General features: G+C 34.7%; 3 protein-coding genes across 5 annotated transcripts in view; 2 read left to right on the top strand and 1 right to left on the bottom strand.

The window, feature by feature from the left end:
* The first annotated feature begins 268 nt into the window (after window positions 1-268).
* cfap97 (cilia and flagella associated protein 97) lies at window positions 269-12,029 on the top strand. 2 transcript variants are annotated; one of them, XM_087235254.1, is made up of 5 exons: window positions 269-472; window positions 3,688-4,542; window positions 4,615-4,904; window positions 9,757-9,895; window positions 11,492-12,029. In XM_087235254.1, exons 2-5 carry the CDS (start codon window positions 3,714-3,716, stop codon window positions 11,581-11,583), a joined length of 1,350 nt encoding a protein of 449 aa, XP_087091380.1. In that variant the 5' UTR covers window positions 269-472; window positions 3,688-3,713; the 3' UTR covers window positions 11,584-12,029.
* Window positions 12,030-14,150: 2,121 nt separating this feature from the next.
* Window positions 14,151-16,484, bottom strand: slc25a4 (solute carrier family 25 member 4). The gene is given in 4 exon segments (NM_214702.1): window positions 14,151-14,769; window positions 14,849-14,989; window positions 15,070-15,556; window positions 16,317-16,484. Coding segments are annotated over 4 exon segments (897 nt in total). The 5' UTR covers window positions 16,428-16,484; the 3' UTR covers window positions 14,151-14,611.
* Window positions 16,485-18,263: 1,779 nt separating this feature from the next.
* Window positions 18,264-21,534, top strand: part of si:ch211-197n1.2 — a 57,731-nt gene continuing 54,460 nt past the window's right edge. For both annotated transcript variants that reach the window (XM_087237019.1, XM_087237018.1), the window contains exons 1-2: window positions 18,264-18,773; window positions 20,100-20,194. In XM_087237019.1, coding sequence (XP_087093145.1) covers window positions 18,467-18,773; window positions 20,100-20,194 — 402 coding nt within the window. In that variant the 5' untranslated portion in view covers window positions 18,264-18,466. The remainder of the gene's footprint in view (window positions 18,774-20,099; window positions 20,195-21,534) is intronic.

Below are 21,534 nucleotides of genomic sequence, written 5' to 3'. Positions count from 1 at the left end.
GTATATATATATGTATATGTATAACAATACACCACAACTGTGTGCAAAACAAGGTGTGTGTTTCCCACTGTTGGGTTGCGGCTGGAAGGTCCGCTGAGTAGAACATATGCTGGATAAGTTGGCGGTTCATTCCTAATTCATAAAGGGACTAGGCCGAAAAGAAATTAATGAATGAAGGAATGAATTGGTGCAAAGCAGAAAATAAAGCACACCGCCCTGCTTTGATGGGGCGCCAAACTATTTGAGGAAATGACGTCACCTAGCTACCGTTGTTAACGAGCCCACACACTCATCTGTGCAGCGCACAGGACGTCTAAAAGCTGCTGTTATAGCTTTTGTATTAAACCGTTATCATTCTGCAAAACAGTTGTAGGTTTTACGCGACATATAATGCAGCACGTCAGCTCTGTGTCTCGGAGACTTTGCCTGACAGTGTCGTGGTCCCGCATGCTTTTGGTGTAAATGTCAAGAGGTAGGAACTGCTAACTACATTAGCTTTATGAGTTTGCGTTGGCGTGTTTGAGTCATGCACATGTACAGAAGTGTATGGTTTTATTAGCTAACGATAAAAGAAAATATGCTTTTTATACGCAGCAGGAAATTGAATGTGTAGCTTAGAGGACGCTATTTATGTGGCAGCTAACAAACAAACTTGCTTGTTAATGCTCTTGTCATAGTAACATTTCCCCCGTGTGTTTTATGAGCATGTTCTGTAACACTGCTTTCACCTCTGATCAAATAGTGCTAATTGACGTTTTACATTAACACCTGAACTGCTTTGTACGTTAAGTATATCAAGATTTTATTATTATTATTATTATTATTTTACCATTGCCAGAAAACACTAGAGATGCACTAATAGTCGTTTAATACTCAACATCGGTTATTCTCAGAAGTAACATTATAGCAATAATGTATTTTTATATCCATTATTATATTTTACAACATTTCATTCTGCTATTATTTTGACCATGATGATGATTATAATTTAATCTTTTATAATAGTTTCCTCAAATCGTTACATATCAATAATTAATTTAACATGCAGCAACAATCAAATATCTATTGATCATTTAGTAGTTTTTGCTCAGTTTCTACCTCAGTTTCTTTTCTATGTTTTGAACTTGACATGACAAAATGTTTTATACACTTTACTGTAGTAATGATGCCCCGATCAGGATTTTTGCAGCCGATATCGAGTACCAATTCCTTATCGTGGTGATCTGCTGATACAGAGTACCGATTCTGATGCTTCATGCTTTATAATGCATAAATCATGTTTTCCCTCTATGTATGATACTTGAGTGGAGATCTCACCTTACCTAAGAGAATACATTAATGATGCTTCAAAAGATCCCTGAACGTCATGGTCAGAAGCAGCTTTACAGAAAATAAATAATTAAAAAAAAATAAAAAAAATTGGAAAGAAAAATTACAATGTAAATTGGAAACACTGCAAATGGTGAAAGAAGAATTCAGCATGTCTTAATCAAGAAAAAGTTAGTAGTGCATAATTGATGCATAAGAAGTTAAAATGCAAGTTCATTACTTTACTAAAAGGAAATAGTTCTATAAACTACTGTTAATGCAAAAGGTATAGTACAAGAAGTTATATTATTAAATATTCACGAAAAAAAGAAAACACACACACACACATAAAAAAGTATATGTATATATATATATATATATATATATATATATATATATATATATATATATATATATATATATATAATGGAAACATTACATAAAAAAAAAATTATATATTACTCCTTGTTCAAGCTCTTGTTCTCTCCATACTGGACTATTGCAACGCTCTACTAGTCGGGCTTCCTGCTAACTCTATCAATCCTCTTCAGATGCTTCAGAACGCAGCAGCACGAGTGGTCTTTAATGAACCTAAAAGAGCACATTTCACTCCGCTACTCATCCGCTTGCACTGGCTGCCAGTTGCTACTCTCATGAAATTCAAAGCTCTCATGTTTGCTTACAAAGCGACTTCTGCCTGCACTCCTTATCTGCTCTCACTTATGCAGATGTATGTGCTCTCCAGAAACTTGCTTTCTGTGAATGAACGTCGCCTCGTGGTTCCATCCCAAAGAGGGAAGAAATCACTTTCCCGAACGCTCGCGTTCAATCTGCCCAGTTGGTGGAATGAACTCCCTAACTGCATCAGAACGGCAGAGTCACTCGCTGTCTTCAAGAAACGACTAAAAACTCAACTATTTAGTCTCCACTTCACCTCCTAATCTGCAATTGCTTCTCTGGATATCACACTAACTGTACTCAAAAAAAAAATAAAAAAATAAAACATTTCTAATGCTTTCCTTCTTAGACTTTACAGACCTGAAACTTGCCTACAGCACTTATTTATTGTTGCTCTTATAGTTGTGTAAATTGCTTCCTTGTCCTCATTTGTAAGTCGCTTTGGATAAAAGCATCTGCTTAATGACTAAATGTAAAATGTAAATGTGGTTATCAGCACATACCGATCTTCAGCCAATTGATTGGAGCATTTCTAGTACTAAGCATTGTGTCTAAGGCTTGATACCATCTAGGACTGCACAATATATCGTTTCAGCATCAATATCGTAAAGTATGCGTCAGCAGTAGTCACATCGCAAGATATTCAATGTTAAGTCTCTGAATTATAGTTGACCAGGAGCTACAGAAATGTTTTAATTACTGTATTTATACATAATTTATATGATTTATGCCCAAAAATGTTTTCTTACTTAATTAGTATTTTTGTATTTTTTCTAGTCCAAATATCTACATTTCAAAGCCAAAACAACTTTATTTTTTAAGGGGAAAAACCAAATGAGACAGACCAAAGTAAGAAAAGCGTTTTATGCAGTGTAATTTTTTTTTTTTACCTGAATACTGTTAGACTCACCAGACAACCATCAAATAGAGCTATTTAACCATCTTATGAAACTGTATTCATAATGCAATATTTATCACAGAAAAATAAAATATCGCAATATCAGATTTTTCCAATATTGTGCAGCCCTAATACAATGCACAGTTTTCAAAGGATAAATTCTGAGTTTAATTTTGAGATTAATATAAAAATGCTTACTAAAATATCTACAGGATTAAAAAATGGCATTGGAATACTTCCAAGTGTCCCACCACTAAGACAGTTTAGGGGTTAAAGCAGGGGTGGGCAATCTCGGTCCTGGAGGGCCGGTGTTCTGCACAGTTTTGCTCCAACCCTATTCAAACAGACCTCCCTATAGAGTTCAAGTGATCTTGAAGACTCTGATTAGTTTGTTCAGGTGTGTTTGACTAGTGTTGGAACAAAACTCTGCAGGGACACCGGCCCTAGACGATCAAGTTTGCCCATCCCTGGGTTAAAGTGATAGAATATTTTGCCATAAAAATGAAAAATCAGCCATTATATTGTCACCCTCAACTTGTTCAAAAGATATTTGAGTTTCTTTCTTTTGTTGAACACCAAGGAAGATATCTCAAAGAATGTTGGAAAGCAGCAGCTATTGCCTTCCATATTATTTGCGGTTCCTACTATGGGATGCCAATGGCTCCTGGTTTTAAAACATTCTTCAAAATATCTTGTTTTGTGTTCACCTGAAGAAAGAAATACATAAAAGCCTATATTAAAATCAGTGTGAGGAAATTTTTGGTAAACATGGTCACTTCTTATTTTCTTTATTTTGCTTTCAGGTTCGATTGACTGAGGGCACAGAAACATGTACAGCCCCAAGGAGCTGGAGGAAGAAGTTGACCACTCGTTCTTTGACAGTGACTGTGAACTTAATGAACACAAAAGTTCAAAGGATGGTCAGCTCAGTAAACAGAAGGCCTCAGAAAGACATGATGAGAGAACAGGAAAAGAGACTCATGTTTCAATGAATCAGATTGGTGATGGAGTTCACAATGGAGGGAACAATGAAGATAAAACCAGATTTGAGGGTGCTTCAAACCACCAGGCCAGCAGGAGACAGAGTCAAGACACAAGTGCCAAAAGCCGATCAGATGAAGGGTCTAGCGTGCGTTCATATTCATCCGATGAGGATAGAGAGCCTGAAGCTGATTTTAAACAGAGGAAAACCAATGGAAATGTTAACAGTGATGAGGATGATGACGGATACCATCATAGTGATGAGGAAAGCGAAGAGGATGCACGATCCTCAGCAACAAGATCAGCAAAACAGAAGGGAATGCCTAAAAAAACAGCTGGAAAAATTCACAGGCAGAGTCGAAGCCATTCAACATCATCATCTGATTCTGAATCCTCTCACAGCAGTGAAGAGAGAAGCACTTTTCGCTCTAGGAAATCACCGGTAAAACATCAACGGACTTCTTCAGCTGATCAGAAAGAGCGGCAAAAAGAAACAGCAGAATCTGAAGACACAGTCACTGACGTTACGCCTTTATCCACACCTAATATTAGTCCTTCCCAGTCAATAGATGTGACAGCAGATGTTCAACAGCAGCCGGGCTTTACCGAAGAGAAGTTGGCGGATGATGTTTCGGACGGTCAGGCCAGCATAAGCTCTGAAGGAGAAAATGGACCAGGTTTGTGCAATAAATTGAAGTTAATCATTTTGTCATGGCTGTCCTTTAAAATTCTCTTTCTCAATTTTGCAGAGTTTTTAAAAGTAGACAAACATTTTGACCGAGTGCTCATGGTCTCCAGCCCTGCCAGTGTTGGCGGCAGCCGTAAAAACTATTCCTTCACAAATGAGAAGGTGCGGGAAATCGACCGGGAGAACCAGCGGCTGTTACATGAACTGTCCAGAGCATCGTCACGTTCACATAGCGCCCGCTCTCCCTGTTCCAAAATGAGCAGTCGCAGGAGCAGTGCACCAACTGTACGCCTTTACCACAGTGCCCTCAACAGGCAACGTGAGCAGGAGCGAATTCAGAAGGAGAACCTGGTCAGTTAAATTCAATACGTTTTACCTGCATAATTGTTTTACGACAGTGGTTTTCTATTCTGGTCCTCAGGCTCCTCTGCCCTGCATATGTTGTATTGCTGCATCCCAGTTTGCATACTTAAACTACACCCTAAAAGCATATACTTTTTTGTGAAGGACAAATGTATACTTTTAAGTGTTATGAGCCCTGTCAATCATCCACATTACTGTCATATTTAATTTCCTACCTTTTTGGAGATGCAGCAGCGGGTTAATCTCCTATTGAGGAGTCTTTCATGCAAAGAAATCCTCTCCGGTCTATTAATTATGCATTCAGACGTTAATGTCCAAACTCATTTTTATACAAGTTCAGTATTGTTGTTGCAGATGCAATATAACGCAGAAAACGTGATTTAAATATTTTCCAGTGGGCTAGATATTAATTAACAGTCATACAAACATCTTTACTACGTGCGTCCACCATGTTTGTAGTGCATTTACACTTTTCATCCTTGTTTGTAGTTCTAATTGAATAGCGGATGGTATGTGAATTGGGACGCAGCATATGTCTTCCTTACTTAACACACCTGATTAGGTCATCAACTTGTTAACCAAGAGATCCATGAACTGATCCTTGTGTGTCAAATAAGAGAGACATACAAAATGTGTGGGACAGCGGGGCCCGAATTGAGAACCACTACACTACTATTACTGTTTACAGACAGTATTTCCAGCATTATACGCAGAACAAGTAATGAAAAGAGATTATACACTCTTAACGATAACAAAGAACAATAATGATAATAGAAATAAAATATTAATTGTTTTCAGAATATGTAAAAATTAAAAATGAGCTTGATTGTTTTTGATTGGTAACCATCTTCCCCAAATAACCCCTGCATTTGATCAGCAAATCAAATTTGATCTTATTTTAATAAAGGTTACATCACCCCAAAATTAAAATTCTGTAATACATTTTCTTTTTTTTTAGTGGAAAGGCATATATATATATATATATATATATATATATATATATATATATATATATATATATATATATATATATATATATATATATATGTTCTCTTCTGGAGATAAATGCATGTTTTGAAGAACATCAGGCTGAATACAAAATAATGACAGAAATTCTAACGTCATCCCTTAAGACAATCTTCTCTCTTCCTCCACTAGAGGGGGTGATTTCATATATTTTTAGTTATGCTGTGAATTCTATTCTAATATAGTTTTAGGTTTAATATTTTTATCACAACGAGAGCAACTCAGTCACACTTATTATAAAGCAACTACTACATAGAGAAACTTTATTATTCATCAAAGTGACGCAAGATTTTTTTTTTGTTGGATTTATATTTAAATGTCTGGGGTCAGTATAATTTATTTATTTATTTTAGAAAGACACTAATTACTGATTCATTACTTTTTTAAATGAGCAAAGATTTATTGAACTGATTATAAATGACAGCAAATATTAACACTGTTGCAAAATATCCTTTCAAATAAATCGTTTAATTAAAATTATTATTAATCAAAGATAAGTGCAATAAAGTAGATCATGCAAAATATGAAGCAAGATTTTAATTGTTTTTTACATAGCTAGTAATTAGAAATGTTTCTTGAGCTCAACTCAAGTGTCCCAGTATGTATCTCCAGATGTTTTTGTGTCCTTAATGTAAGTGTTATTATTCATTCATCAAATTAATGTATGCAGAAGTGTGAGTGTTTATTTTAGTATTCTGCATGGCTAGGGGGGCGCTGTCAGCCACAGCCAGTGAAAGCAGAGAGACCGTTACCACCTGACTTAGACGAGAACAGACAGGTGGCACATGCTGCTCTTGACATTATACTCAGTTCACCCCCAGTCCCCAAATATATATATTTGTTACATTTAAATGTGCTGTTTTATTTATTTTAAACCATATCAGGGTGAGTAAATGATGATGATCTCTCTTTCAATCTTTCTTTCTTTCTTTTTTCACATTGCAGTAAGCCATTGCCTATGAATGAAAATTAATCGGGGTGTCCGCAGGGTCTTAAAAAGATGAAACCACTCTCCACTCCACTCTCACTGGTAGAGCTTTGATAAAACAAAACCGAACGTTATTGGCTGTTTTTTAGAAGGGGAGGAGCTACTCTGTCTCACCCTCTTTTTGTTTTTCACTTGAGATTGCCAAACACTAAATAAAAAAGTCTACATTTTAAAGTACTTCACGATAGCTTTAATAGTTGATAAAGCAATCTAGAGAAATTTAAGGGTCTTAAATAGAGAAAAAGTCTTAAATGCTGTTTTACAAGGTATTTAATTTTGTATCGTTTTTGTTTGTACAATGTATAGTTGTATGCTAAAGTTTCCCTGAATTTAACTGTGAAAATTGGGATGCTGTGTATTTTGACATAGATAAACTAGACCTGCTAGAATTGACATAGCACTGCTTTGTTTACTGCATTAACCAAGGCAACACTGTTATTTCTGCAGTTCTATCGATGCCACCTACTGGATTAGCATTTTAATTTCTTTTAATTTACTTGAATAATGTTTTAGTTTAGGATTCGATTCTTACAATCAGTATTTATTAAATATACTGTGAGTTAAACTGTTGCCAATGTTACCGGTTGAAACTTAAAGTGGTTGTGAGGTCTTAATATACAAGTCTTGAAGTCTGCAATAACCAGAAGCTGTGACTGTTTTTTTAAGCAGTTCCTAGAGAAACTAAATTTTAAATAAGAAAATAGTTGGAGTGACTTGTTTTTTTCCTACTGCAAGCTGATTGGATCTAGCAAAGACTATAGAAAACACAAGATATGTCACTCTTATACTTTTGAGTGGGCAAAATTGTAACTGTCAATATGGCGAATGAGGCCCCGCGTTCTAGTACAGGAGCCAATCATCGATCGCTATGTGGCAAATAAAGTCCGCCTTCTAGTACAGGAGTCAATCAGCGATTGCTATAGAATGACAATTCTCTGCGGGAAGGGCTGGGACCAGGCTTGATTTTCTGCAGGTTTTGTTTTATACAAGCGTTTAGAAATGAAACTAAATAGACAGTTTTTGTTTATTTTATTGGTTATTCATAATATGAAATGTAATTGTAAGCTTGGCAAGAAGATTTGAAGAATTTGATGTTTCCCTATTCAAACAGAATGCCCAAGCATACTGCACGAGAGGAGTTTTAAATATGGCCGCCGAGTGAAATGATTTACCTTAAAGGGACTTTGGATGTTGTAAATTAGGCATTACATTCAAAAAGATCAGGAAAAGATCTCCTCATTATTTCTGTTTGTTGTCATAGTGATGATCATAGTGAAAACTGACAGTTGAAGGGGTATGGTTAAGTATATTAGCCACGTCCAATATCTCAGACAGACATAATCTGATAACTAAACTGAAAACAAACTGGAAGTGCATTTTCAGATTTCAACTAAAGATTACCAGGGCAAAGGATTATTTTTTTTCTGATGGCATGCAAAGATTAATTGTTTACCACAAAACTGTCAATGTGAGCTGACTAAATCAATATGGTTAGTTTTCATTTCATGTGTACTTAAAAAAAAAAAAAAAAAAAAAGCAAATGAAAGGTATTAAATTTCACTCTCTGATTTCAGTACATTCCCTGTTAATGTACGTTTGTGTTTGTTCTTTCTGAACATCACGGTCACCAATAATCTTTTGCTAACTCTCTTTCAGTCATCTTCAAAGGTCTTTACAGATTTAAACTGACCACTCAGGTTTTACTGATGAAAACAGAACGTACAATAGAAGCACAGACAAAGAGCTGTGATTCAGACTGCTTGTCCTTCGAGGTCTTGTTAGCATTTTACTGCCTGGCAACTAATGCTGGAACACAAGATGAAGAGTACAAGATGGCCAGTGGCTTTCTTTATGAGCACTGAGCGAGATGTCCTCTGTCTTCACCTTTGCTCTATTTCCACTCCCCGCTCTTTTCGTGGGTTTTGCTTACTGAGAGGTTTCCAATGGGCTGTGTGTACCGACATACGAAGGCATGACAGCCTGTGACATTCTGATCCTCAAGCACTGGTTATTTTTATTCTCAATGGCTCACTGTAGCTTTTCAGAGTGCAGTTGTAGTCACTCTAATGGCCATCTTATTTTTTTTAACTATTTAGTGCAGGTTAATCATTGTCTGGATGTTTTTTCAAAGCCTGAGATAATTTTTCTATTCATATTTCACTTTACACATTTTCCTTCTAATGACTTTTAATGCTTCAGTAACTAACTAACTAAATAAATAAATAAATAGCAATGATTAAAGATATTTAATTAAAATTCAGCAAAAATCATAGTTATGTAAAAAATTGTATTTAAAATTTATTTAATATATTATATATTTATATATATATATATATATATATATATATATATATATATATATATATATATATATATATATATATTATATAATATATTTAAATTAATACATTTATTTATTTAAAGATTTATTTTTCTACATGTATTTTTGTGTACATTTTATTTATTTATTATTATTTTTTTTATTATTATTTTTTTATTTTCAAGCCTATTCCGTTATTTCCGACATTTATATTAGTTTTTATTCATTACAATAGAAATGTAAGATTTGGTCGAGGTTAATAATGAAAGCCACTCTAATAACACAATAATAATAATAATAGTACAGTTCTGGATGTGAATCAACATACTGACCTGTCTAATATAACTGCCTAATTCTCTAAAAAAAAAATAAATAAATAAAAACATTCTCAAACAAATATGCATAAAAATGAATATGCTTAAAAAATATTACTGCTCTAAGGTCAGTCTACAAAATATTAAGGAGAATTCATGTTTGTTAAATGACTATGATTGGTGTTGTTTCAGGCATTTCTGAAGCGTCTAGAATCTGTGAAGCCCACTCCTGGCATAACCAGAGATGAACAGCTAGCTGATTATCAGCGCCAGTGCCGATACATGGGAACACATAATACAGACATTCCACAGGTCAACCCCAAGACTTCTGGTATGTGTGCACACACACACACTTTAAATGATGATGTCACATTCAGTTATCACTGTAGCAGAGTATTACCTTAAGCTATTGTTGATTAAAACATAGAAAATGCACTGTGTATTTTTCATTCTGCATTGTTTTGTTATTACAATTATTCCGCTTATTATTTTAGACTGTTTTATAATATAACTAGATTTGTAAACTATAAGTAATGAAATAAATGTTTGTATTATTATTAACATAAATAATAATAAAGCAAAAGCATGGTAGATTTTTTTTTAAACTAGACTAATTAATTTTCTTATATATTTATTTAAAAAACACATTAAATGTATTTAATTAAGACTTATTTGTCAGTATGTGTTTTTGTGTACGTTCCATTTATTTATTTATTTTTATTTATTTTTTCAAGCCCATGGCATGATTTTAAACATTTATATTAGTTTTTATACATCACAATAGGAATATATGTTTTGGTCAAGTATAATAATGAAAGCTATTATTATTATTATTATTATTATTATTATTATTAACTCTAAGTAAAAATCTGGAATGATCTTTTTTTCATGTATCAATCACTTTATTTTTGCTAGTATGCAAATAGCTTCTATCAAAACACAAATGTGACCTTGAACCACAAAAGCATGGATGTCAAATGTGATTTATACATAAGCGGAAGCCAAATAAATAATCTTATAAATAATAAAGAATAATATTTGGACAAGATGCAGCTAAAAATGCAATCCAAAACTGTGTTTTAATGTATTCACTGGAAATCTACAATATATCCTTATGGAATGTGATTCTTACTTTATTTCCCAATGATATTTGGCATATAAGAAAAAATACCAAATGCAGTGCTTTTATTTATAAAATATACCCTTTAGGGCTGCACGACATGAGAAAAATAACATTGCAATATTTTTTATATTCTGCGATATGAATACAGTTTCACCAGATGACTTGACTATCTCTATTTGGAAATAATTCATAATTTTTGATAATTCTGTAATAGTGCATCTGTAAAAATTGTAATCAACAATCTACAATTCTAGATAAACTTAATAAAGAAAAAGATACAATTAAGATAAACAGTGTTTTATTGTTTTCCGCGAAGTCTTAATACCATTTAGGTATACAGTAATTGAATCAGATGTAAAATATTACTGTATAGTCTTCGTTGTATAATGAGTTTGATAAAATTAATCGTTATAAAAGTTACAAACTGTTATTTCTTAGGCTTGAGTGCTTTTAAAATCCTCACATTCACAGGCCTCAAAAAACACTTGCAAAATGATCTATTATAAACCAGACTTAACGTTGCAGATCCTGCGATGTGACTATTGCGAATGCTCACATTGCGATATCGATGCTGAACGAATATTTGTGCAGCACAAATACTCATATACCATTCTGAATTTGCCATTTAACTCCTTTATGTATTTTTTTTTTCAATTTTTTTCATTTTTTTTTAAATCTGTGTTAAACAGTTGTAAATTCAGTTCTCTAATTGCTTTATTTGCGTTGCATTTTAACGTTCAAATCTGTTCAAATAATTGTTTTTTGTAAAATCTCATGTTAACTCTTGTTTTTTGATCAACGCAGGGAGAACTTCAAGACCTGGCAGCAGTCCTCACAAAACTAGACCGGAAACCGCTAAACTCCATAGAGTAAAGCCACGGCCTGCATGGTCATAAGCATCAAATATTGCCTTCTCTTTCTCTGCTCTGACACTTTGATTTACATGACTTACTCTGACTGTAAGTAGATGACTGCAGGTCATAACACCAGACTTTCTGGATAAATCTTTCAAAACTTAAAGTGCTTGAGTTCACGCTTATTAGTCCTGATGTGGAGTGATTAAAAACTGTAATGTTTGTTTACACAGCTAAGTAGTCAATGATGTTATTACTTGAAAGTCTGTGGCTTAGATATTGCAGGACTAAACACATTCAGTCAAATGTTAAGTGTGACATTCCATTTTATGAGACATACTTCAGTGCCTATTTGTGACAGACACGTATGTTAAAACTATACATAGTTTTAAAGCCATTGCTGCTGTTATCAGAACAGTTAATTTCTTGATGAGTCTGTCAGAAAATGTATAATTCATGTTAAATAAATGCTTTAATAGTTATTTTGATATTTATAGTTGTTTCAGTTTTTGGAATGTAAAAGTGGTTTGTTTATAGGCTTTATGCACAGCATTTTCAGCCAATGATTAACGTCTGGTGAAAGCCTATTGTGCTATTACCAATTTTATAACAGCATCGATGTTGTAATGTAATTACATTACATTCCGTTAAATAGACTTAAGCATTCATTTAAGCATAAAACAAGATAAAGGACATGTAACGGCTAGCGCCACCAGGATAAGCAAGCAATCGCAGAAACTCCATTGAAAATACTGGGATAAAATACATTTTTCATATTTTAAAGACATGACTGAGGGAAATGGAATTTAATCCAGTGCTTCTTGTCTGGTCTGAGACCCACTTTATATTAAATATCTATTAGTCTGGGAAGATCACTGATTTTAAAGGAAATCAGACCTTATAAGTGACAATTTTATAATGGAAAGACGGTTCACTGGAAACCCTGAGGCTGGCTGGCTGAAATTAAAAGTTCATATACCCCTTTGACTCAGATGTGTGACACTTGAATAACTGGCATGCTGACGTTAAGTGACAAGCATGCTCAGACAATGTCCCGCCGGTTACTATGTAACGATGCCAGTAATTTGCCTGTCACTCTTAAACTGCTTTTGAAAAGGTTGACTGACACTTGTCGACACATGCTAGCTAGACTAATAAGGTTATCAAACAAGCACAGAGCCTGGCACCATAGACTTTGTTGTGGTAGTAAAACTCAGCTGACATTGCTTTAACTAGTGTATACGACTTATTTCCTTTTTTAATGTTGTTAACTAATATGAAATGTGTATATATACAGTTTAAGTCAGAATTATTAGCCCCCCTGTACATTTTTTCCCCAAATTTTGTTTAATGGAGAAGATTTTTTTCAACACATTTCTAAACCTAATAGTTTTAATACCTCATTTCTAATAAAAGATCATTTTATCTTGGCCCTCATGACTAAAAAAAATCTAGTAAAATAGTATTTTCTAAGACACTTCTATACAGTTTAAAGTGACATTTAAAGGCTTAATTAGGTTAATTAGGCAAGTTAGGATAATTTGACAAATTATTTAATTATTAAACGTTCTGTAGACTATCGAAAAAATATAGCTTAAATGGGTTAATAATTTTGTCTTTAAAGTGTTTTTTAAAAAAAAAATAAATAAAAAGCTTTTATTCTAGCCGAAATAAAACAATAAGAATTTCTACAGAAGAAAAAATATTATCAGACATACTGTGAACATTTCCTTGCTTGTTTAAACATCATTTGGTAAATATTTAAAAAGGTTCTGACTTTAACTGTATGTATATGTATGTATGTATGTATGTATGTATGTATGTATGTATGTATGCATGCATGTATGTATGCATGTATGCATGTATGTATGTATGTATGTATGTATCTATGTATGTATGTATGTATGTATGTATGTATGTATGTATGTATGTATGCATGCATGTATGTATGCATGTATGCATGTATGCATGTATGTATGTATGTATGTATGTATCTATGTATGTATGTATGTATGTATGTGTATATATATATATATATATATATATATATATATATATATATATATATTGCAGATTATTTTATAATATGTATTCAACGTAAAGTACCTTTATTTACTTTTTACTTTTCATAAAATACTTTTATATTATAATTATAATATTTATGTACACACAGAGGCTGCATTTATTTGATTAGAAATGCAGAAAAGACGATGACTTTACAATTTGAATGAACTGTTTTTAATTTAATATTCTTCTAAAAAGTCAATTGGATTTTTAATGCAACTATAGTCTTTGTTAATTGTTACTTTATCATACTGAATATTTGGATTTGTTCATTTGGCACTCAAAAAATCTTTTCTGTTCCATAGATTCTTGTACTCTTAAGCTTTACTGTAAATGTTCATGTAGTATAGGAACTATGCGTTTTACAGTTATTTGTTATAGATTCTATTAACTAAAATGTTTTAGTGAATTAAATTCTAAAGTAAATATAAGTCTACTACCATTACTGTTCTGAGACAACCTTCTGATTTCTGATTATTAATAAATATATAATCTGGCAGTTAAAAGTATCATAGTATCACAAAAAGAAGCAAGTTCACAAAATGTGTATTTTCAGCTTTATTGTTATTAAAAGAACACATGAAGTGGAATACACCACAAAAACATTCAGCTTTCCAGTGTACGGTCACTTGCTTCAGTCTGGGACAAAATGTGTTCAGCTAACTAGAAGAGAAGAGCCACTGTAGAACATGTAGACCCTCAAGATTTATGAGGAAATCAATTGAAATTCAAATAAATAAATGAGAAAAAAATAAACCATGACTTTCAATCTAACCAGACCGAAAGTCGACTTAAATTGAAGGGCAGTAGCAGGTAAACTTCAATATATTTACAAGTGTTGGGGTGGAGGATGCAGTGACCACCCACGATCACATGATCACCATCCACCCCTGGGCCAGCTTGGCTAAGTACACTTCCCTTGGTTGTTAAACATTCTACACAATTAAGACATACACAGCGCTCAGGGTTTCCTTTGGTGGGGATGGACATGATGGATGGAGAATGTTTATGTGTACTTCTTGATCTCATCATACAGGACCAGCACAAAAGCGCCTCCCGCACCTCTGATCACATTGGACAAGGCGCCCTTGAAGAAAGCTTTACCACCCTCATCTTTGGCGATCTTTTTCCAACAGTCGATTGTGCCCTTGTACATAATGTCAGCTTTTTGAAAGAAAAATACAGGCGTTAGACTGATCATCAAAGCAGTAAGTTGTAAAATTTGAACAAAAATTTGGCCTACCTCCTTTGCGTCCGGACTGCATCATCATACGACGTCTGACAGTGTCGAAGGGATATGAAATGATACCAGCAACGGCTGTGACAGTCTGGGCGATCATCCAACTGACAACAATGTGTGTGTGCTTGGGATCCGGCAACATACCTAAATGATAGAGTTCACCAATTGTCATTGACGAGAAAATTGTTTTTATCCACAAGAGACTTTTGTGAGTAGTTGCTTACCTTTAGCTGTATCATAGATACCGAAGTAAGCAGCTCTGTAGATGATAATGCCCTGGACTGACACATTGAAGCCAAGGTAGAGACCCCTAAGACCATCAGACTTGAAGATCTTGGCAACACAGTTTCCGAGACCGGTGAACTCTCTCTCGGCTGCACCTTTGCCGATATCAGCAGCAAGTCTTGTTCTGGCGAAGTCAAGAGGGTAGACGAAGCACAGAGAGGTCGCACCTGCAGCACCGCCAGAGGCCAGATTACCGGCAAAGTAACGCCAGAACTGGGTATTCTTGTCCACTCCTCCGAGGAAGATCTTCTTGTACTTGTCTTTGAAGGCAAAGTTGAGGGCTTGTGTTGGGAAGTATCTGATGACGTTGGCAAGATTGCCTCTCCAGAACGACAGGAATCCCTGCTCTTTGGGAATTCTTACTACGCAGTCAATGATGCCTTTGTACTGCATATCGGCCGTGATCTGTTTGCTGGCATGTTGGACCTGTAAAGCAGCACAGTTCGGATTTGTTAGTGGAAGATGGAGCACTTTGGGTCATCGTGGTCATATTTTGTCATGTATGAGAAACCCCAAAGGCTGGGTTTGATTAAAAGTACAAATGGAAGAGTTCACATTTTGGTTTCTTTACACTTAGGGATCAGCCTGACCTCGTGCACAAGTTGCACTTGGCATCATGCCTCACTTGCGCACAGGGTTTAAGGATTGGGTTGCAGTCTCAAGACTATTTTTAACTTTAAACTTGCACCAAATATCACTGCTCCTCACAGGCACGGTCTTTACACACATGATTGGCCTTTCTAAACTCTGGCACTGATGGAAAGAGTGATGGAAGTAGGCAAGGTCAAATTTATGTGTTTAAACTTTCCGCAAAAATCATAAAAACCACAATAAAAATTAAAAAGCGGAGTTTAAATTACCAAGTAACATTAATCAAACATTAATTTAATTAACATTGTTCTGTACTCTGAATTACCTTTTTGCCATTTCTTAGTAAGGTTTTATAAAGTAGCACCATGGACAGCGTCATAATTTGTATGCCTTTTTAGTTAAACCTTTACCTTTATTCGCCTACTCCTCTTGATCAATTAGTTCAAAATTTACTGAATTGTTTCAAACTGAGAACTAGTAAACTAATTTTCAGTGCACTTTAATTCAAGGCACTACCTCACTAATATATGCAACCGTGATTCACATGCAGCGATTATTCGATTCTAATCTTATGTATGCAGATTTTAAAACCTACCTGCAGTAACAGCTTGACTCTCTCAATGGGGGCAACTGCTGTCTTGGAAATGGCAGCGGCCACACCACCGGCCAAGAAATCCTTCAAGAAGCTGATCGCTGCGTCAGACATGATGTCCTATCTCCTGGAAGACAATCTCACCACCTTAGGACCCTATATGAATCCCTGCGACGACCCTTCAAATGGACGAGTGCTCGTGTTTGCTCCTAATATATCCAGGGTCATTATCGCGAGAGGAGCGGGTGATTGATCCACGAGGGACCGAACCCAAACTCGAAGCTGAATAAATATCCCGGGTCATGGGCCAAGTGTCTTGCGCAAGTTCATTAATGTCCTGGGTCAAGGATCTGGGGACGTTTAAAGGACACATTTTATATACATTTTATTTGTTTACTAAAAAGCTGTCGAATTATTTAGTACTGGACAAACGGGTTCATATATACAATAATCCGTGTTATTGTAACAGAATTTTTACAGGAATATGAAATGAATTAAAAAGTAAAATGACAAATTAGATTATTGCACCACACCAGTACCGAATTGTTGCATTTTTTACCCAAATTCGATTTGATAAAGCCCAGATTTATGATGCATAGTTATGAATAATTTGTATATTAATTTTATTCATTCATTCAGTGTAAAAATGATGAGTGTTCGTAAATAATATAGGTCAAAAAAGTAATTCAGCCAACATCTTTAATACTATTTTCTCCATTTTTTTTATTCGGTTTTAATTGATTGTGTTAATGATATTTTTTGTTTGTTGGTTTATTTCATTGAAAGTAAATTTTAATTGTACGGTTTTTTATTGGTTTATGTTTATATGAAGTAAGATAAGATATTTAAAAGTCAGTAGCCCTAAAATGTAAGATATAGCCAAATAATTCGTTCAGGTGCTATGCAGAAGGTCTTTGAAAATTATATGTGCAAAAACTGATAGTGGTAATAGCATTTTTATGAATACAAATTTATTAAGACAGTATTAATATTTTTAATTGCTTTGATAAATAATTCTGCCTGATAGCTACAAAATCGTTTATCTGGTAATTGGTTGCGTGGTCACGGTTATCTTAAGTGTTTTCGAACCTGTTTAATTTTGTAATGTGTTGCAGTGTGCGTTCCTACCGCAGACGCCTGCGCATTTAGACTAGCTTTAGATAACCGAAACCACCTCTCCATTTCATTTCTCTCCCTCAGTCAAAGTTAGGTTTGTTGCCTGGCTACACTGCAGCCCTGAAGTTTTGAATGTTTCTAAAAACAAAGCAGGAAAAACTTCTTTACAACACAATGAATTTCCCAACACTAATCACACTTAAGATCAAATTTCCTAAAGCAAATGCTGTTTTACTGAATTTCTCCCTTCCTTGAAGCTGAAATATCACTCAGAAATTAATATAATCTACATGCCAAATATAATGTCAAACGTAAATGTTCCAAGTGGACGTTTGTTGCCAAAGAAGGGCCATTATGTTTCCCTAAATTAACCTATTCTTGAAATAATTGTGGAAAAAACATTTTAATAATCTAAAGAACTATAAAGTCTTCAAATGAATAAACATTTCCATAAATGTTATGAATAATGAACAAAGCAAAATCTCCTATTTGCTGTGAGTACTAAAGTTTGGATTTAATCGCTTTGCGTCGCAAACGAGTGTGTTTTATTTTAGGGACATAGGCCTATATGACTAGCCTCATGCATTTGTCGACATCATTGAGAAATTATTATTCTTTATTTAAAAAGTAAAACCTTTTTAAAACATTTGAGATTAAGATTCACTATTGAGATTCAAGATTAAGATTCACTCTTCGTCATCAAAGTTATCACAATACACTGTCTGATACACTTACCAAACGCGCGCTCTTGGTCTCGTGCACGAACATCACGCGCCTTTTATGATTTGCGCGTGCAACCTGCCACTCCAGGCGCAAGCGCTTGTTGTTGCTATGAGCAACTTGGCTTCTCCTTTGTACCTACCCCAACAGTCAGTTATTCCCTCTCATTAAAGTTTTTCAGTATTGAAAAGACAGACTGACATTTCGTCTTTTATAAAGTTCGATGCGTAATTTAATGTAACCTGTTTTCTTAGTGCGTGACGCACTTTGGAAAAGAGCTTGACAGAGTCCTTAAAACTTAAAACGTTTCATTCAGGATGTCCACTGTTTTTTCTATACGGCTCCCGGCCATCCAACACCCTTCATCAAGACTTGGAGATCCAGATCTCATCTCTCTCCGGGGTTATTCCACAGACTGCAGAGATCAGAGATGCTGGATCCCTCAGAAAGGAGCCAGAGCTCGGTCTCCAGACACGGAGAGCCTGGACTCTGCATTTCGCAGTCAGAGCAGCAGAAGTGATATAAGTTCTGTGGTGGAGAAGGGAAAAAGAGGATTAGATGTTCCAGAGCTGATTCCCGAGGGCGAAGAGGACATCCATGATAAAGCCAAACTACCTGCGTTCAGTGAGTCTCTAGCCTTACATTTATGTTGCTCGAGTCGTCAGTAACAATGAAGGGCACTTCTGCACCGCCTACAGCTGGTGATAATGTAAGGGATATGCTTTGTGAATTTATGAGGTCTGCCTGTAAATCATTATTTTAGCACCTGAAACAGCGTCTAGAGGATTATAAATTGCTGAGTGTGAAATATTTTGCGCCACATGCTCCATTAACATTGCATTATGAGCTGTCGCGCGGCCCGCTTGTAGATCATGTCTTCATGTTTAACCATCTGACATAATAAGAATGGCTGGGAATCTTAAATATTTTGTATAGAACCATTATTTTTAACAGATACATTTACATCATTCTAATTACTTTTATTGTCATAATTAATTTTAGTTTTTATTTTACTATTAAATACAATTTTATATTTTTTGCATTTCTAATTTAACAACTCATTTAATGTGCGAATGTTTAATAAAAAATATATCTTTTCGAGAGCCTTTAAAGCAGGGGTGACCAACCCTGTTCCTGGAGACCTCTGCAGGTTTCACGGTGCAACCCATATCAAACACTTGCCTGTAATTATCATGTGCTGTTCAGGTTCTAATTAATTGATTCAGGTGTGTTTGATCAGGGTTGGAGCTAAACTATACAGATCCCCAGGAACAGGGTTAAGCACCCCTGCTGTAAAGGAACCAGCTCCGAGCAGAACCAAAGGTCATGAGAATCATCCCCTAGGTTCACAGATTCTTGCTGTTAAGCTATATTTGTAATTAGAATAAGTTCGTTATTATTCATCATTATTCACTTGTTTGTCCACTCGAGGGCGCTGTCTTCTCATGCGATGAATTGTCTAGTAGTCAGCCAATCACTCTGTGATAGTGGTAAAAAAAACTCATTCTATAAATACTACATTAATAAAAGCAGTATCTGAAACGTGTACGGGTATTTATATTATATTTGCATTGTAATGATTTCATGAAAACTATCAAGTCTTAAAAATATGTGATCGTCCACCCAAATATGAAAATGAAGTAATTGTCTACTCATCCTCCACTTCCAAACCTGTTTGGGTTTCTTTCTTCTGTTAAACACAAAGGCTTAAACACAAAAATAATTAATAAAAAAGAATATTGAATAATATAAATATTTGCATGCCAGCTTTCACCCCAATTTTAAAACCACTTGATTGTGAATAATTCAATTCAATTCATCTTTATTTATATAGTGCTACAATGTAGATTGTGCCAAAGCAGCTTGTAATGGTGAGGATGTTTTTATTTTTGGGGTAATCTATACCTTTAAATGCAGTATTTAATGGTAAACTAAATTTGTTTGATACAGGTCACAGGGCAGCTTCAGAGAATCGCTCTATAAGCAGAGCTTCCCTTTCAACATACTCCAGCATTGGGCCATGGAAGACAGATCAGACTGATCAGGTAGTGCACACATTTAACTCATGATATCTTGATAACTATATTTTAAAAGTGTTATGGATTTAAAATTAAACATTTATTTAAAATGGATTTAAATACTCCAATAATAACTGAGCACTAAATCAGATTACTAAAGCATTATGTGACATTGACAACTGATGTAATGCCTGACATTTGCAAATGACATTTGTCATTTTAAATTATAATAATACGCTGAAAACAAATCTGTATTATAACAAATAATTAGTTTTTTTTTTGTTTGTGATTTAAGCCCAATATTTAATTTATTTCCAAAATATTGGCCATCACCATCAACAAGGGTAGTGTGTAAAGGAAGCACCTCGGTGGTATGGTCCTGTTAAGGGTTGTTCATGTTCTGAGCTCAAAATAAAAAGGTTAACAGATAGTGCTGTCTCCTACCTGCTTATTCTGCTAGATTGCTGACAACAGAGACACTCAGGGTTGTGCGGTGTAGGACACAAGTGTTCTCCTAGCTTCAGTTGCCCACGTACAGCAATTATTACAATTTGCTTTGTACTTTAATAGACAAAAAATAAAAAAATAAAGTGAACAAATTTAGACGCAAAACTATTACCCTATTTTTTATATGGATGAATGAACATTTTATGGGAGTTGCTGTTTTGCTTAAAGCTATATCTTCTTGTTTAAAACAAAAAGAGAATTTGAATTTATTGACTTTCTTTAACAAGACAAATATGCTTTGTACCAGGTTAGATAAAATTGTTCTCATGGAGATAGAAAATATTGTTTAAGGCAAATTATTTATTTTTCATTGGGTCAAGTGATCAAATTTAGATGTGAACTGTTGGAATATTTAATTAATTCCAACCGTGTTCAATAAGGTCAGGAGAGGTTTTTCTTCTAGGTTTAACATATTAGCAATTTATTGGATACGAATAAATAATTAGATTTACAGAATTCTGGTATCCTCAATGCAATGCAAAAGTTACATTCAGGAGGTGTGCAACAGTTTTCATTTCCTGACTTCAACTTGTATAGGCAGCTGATATTAACAGGTGTAGTTTAGTAAAATTCGTCACCTGACTCATTCTCAGTCCTCCGTTGGCCGCACCCATACATACGTCCTCTTTTTCTACAAATTCTCTGCACATTAAAAAGCACAAGACTTGCAAATTCTGTCCTCACATGAAGTTTCGAGGCAAAGCTCAAGTTAATTTTAGACAAGCATTTGTCTACTTTTGCAAAAAGGCTTCATTAGTATGCAAAACATATCACACTCGAGAACAGGGCCGGAGTGGGACACCTTTTCAGCCCTGGAGTTTCAAGCCTCAGACCGGCCCACCTCAGTTCACGACTGACTA

The sequence above is a fragment of the Danio rerio genome, chromosome 1 (genome assembly GCF_052040795.2).
Source record: "Danio rerio strain M-AB ecotype USA chromosome 1, GRCz13ab, whole genome shotgun sequence".
In the NCBI taxonomy this organism is placed as follows: domain Eukaryota; kingdom Metazoa; phylum Chordata; class Actinopteri; order Cypriniformes; family Danionidae; genus Danio; species Danio rerio.
The sequence above is the reverse complement of the archived record's forward strand: the minus strand, read 5'-3'. Positions and strand labels throughout refer to the sequence as shown.

Bases quoted from the DNA above. Each gene is read 5' to 3' on its own strand.
- cfap97 (XM_087235254.1), top strand. From the start codon at position 3,714: ATGTACAGCCCCAAGGAGCTGGAGGAAGAAGTTGACCACTCGTTCTTT. The intron at 4,905-9,756 runs GTCAGTTAAATT...GTGTTGTTTCAG, and splicing joins GAATTCAGAAGGAGAACCTG to GCATTTCTGAAGCGTCTAGA. The intron at 9,896-11,491 runs GTATGTGTGCAC...TGATCAACGCAG, and splicing joins GGTCAACCCCAAGACTTCTG to GGAGAACTTCAAGACCTGGC.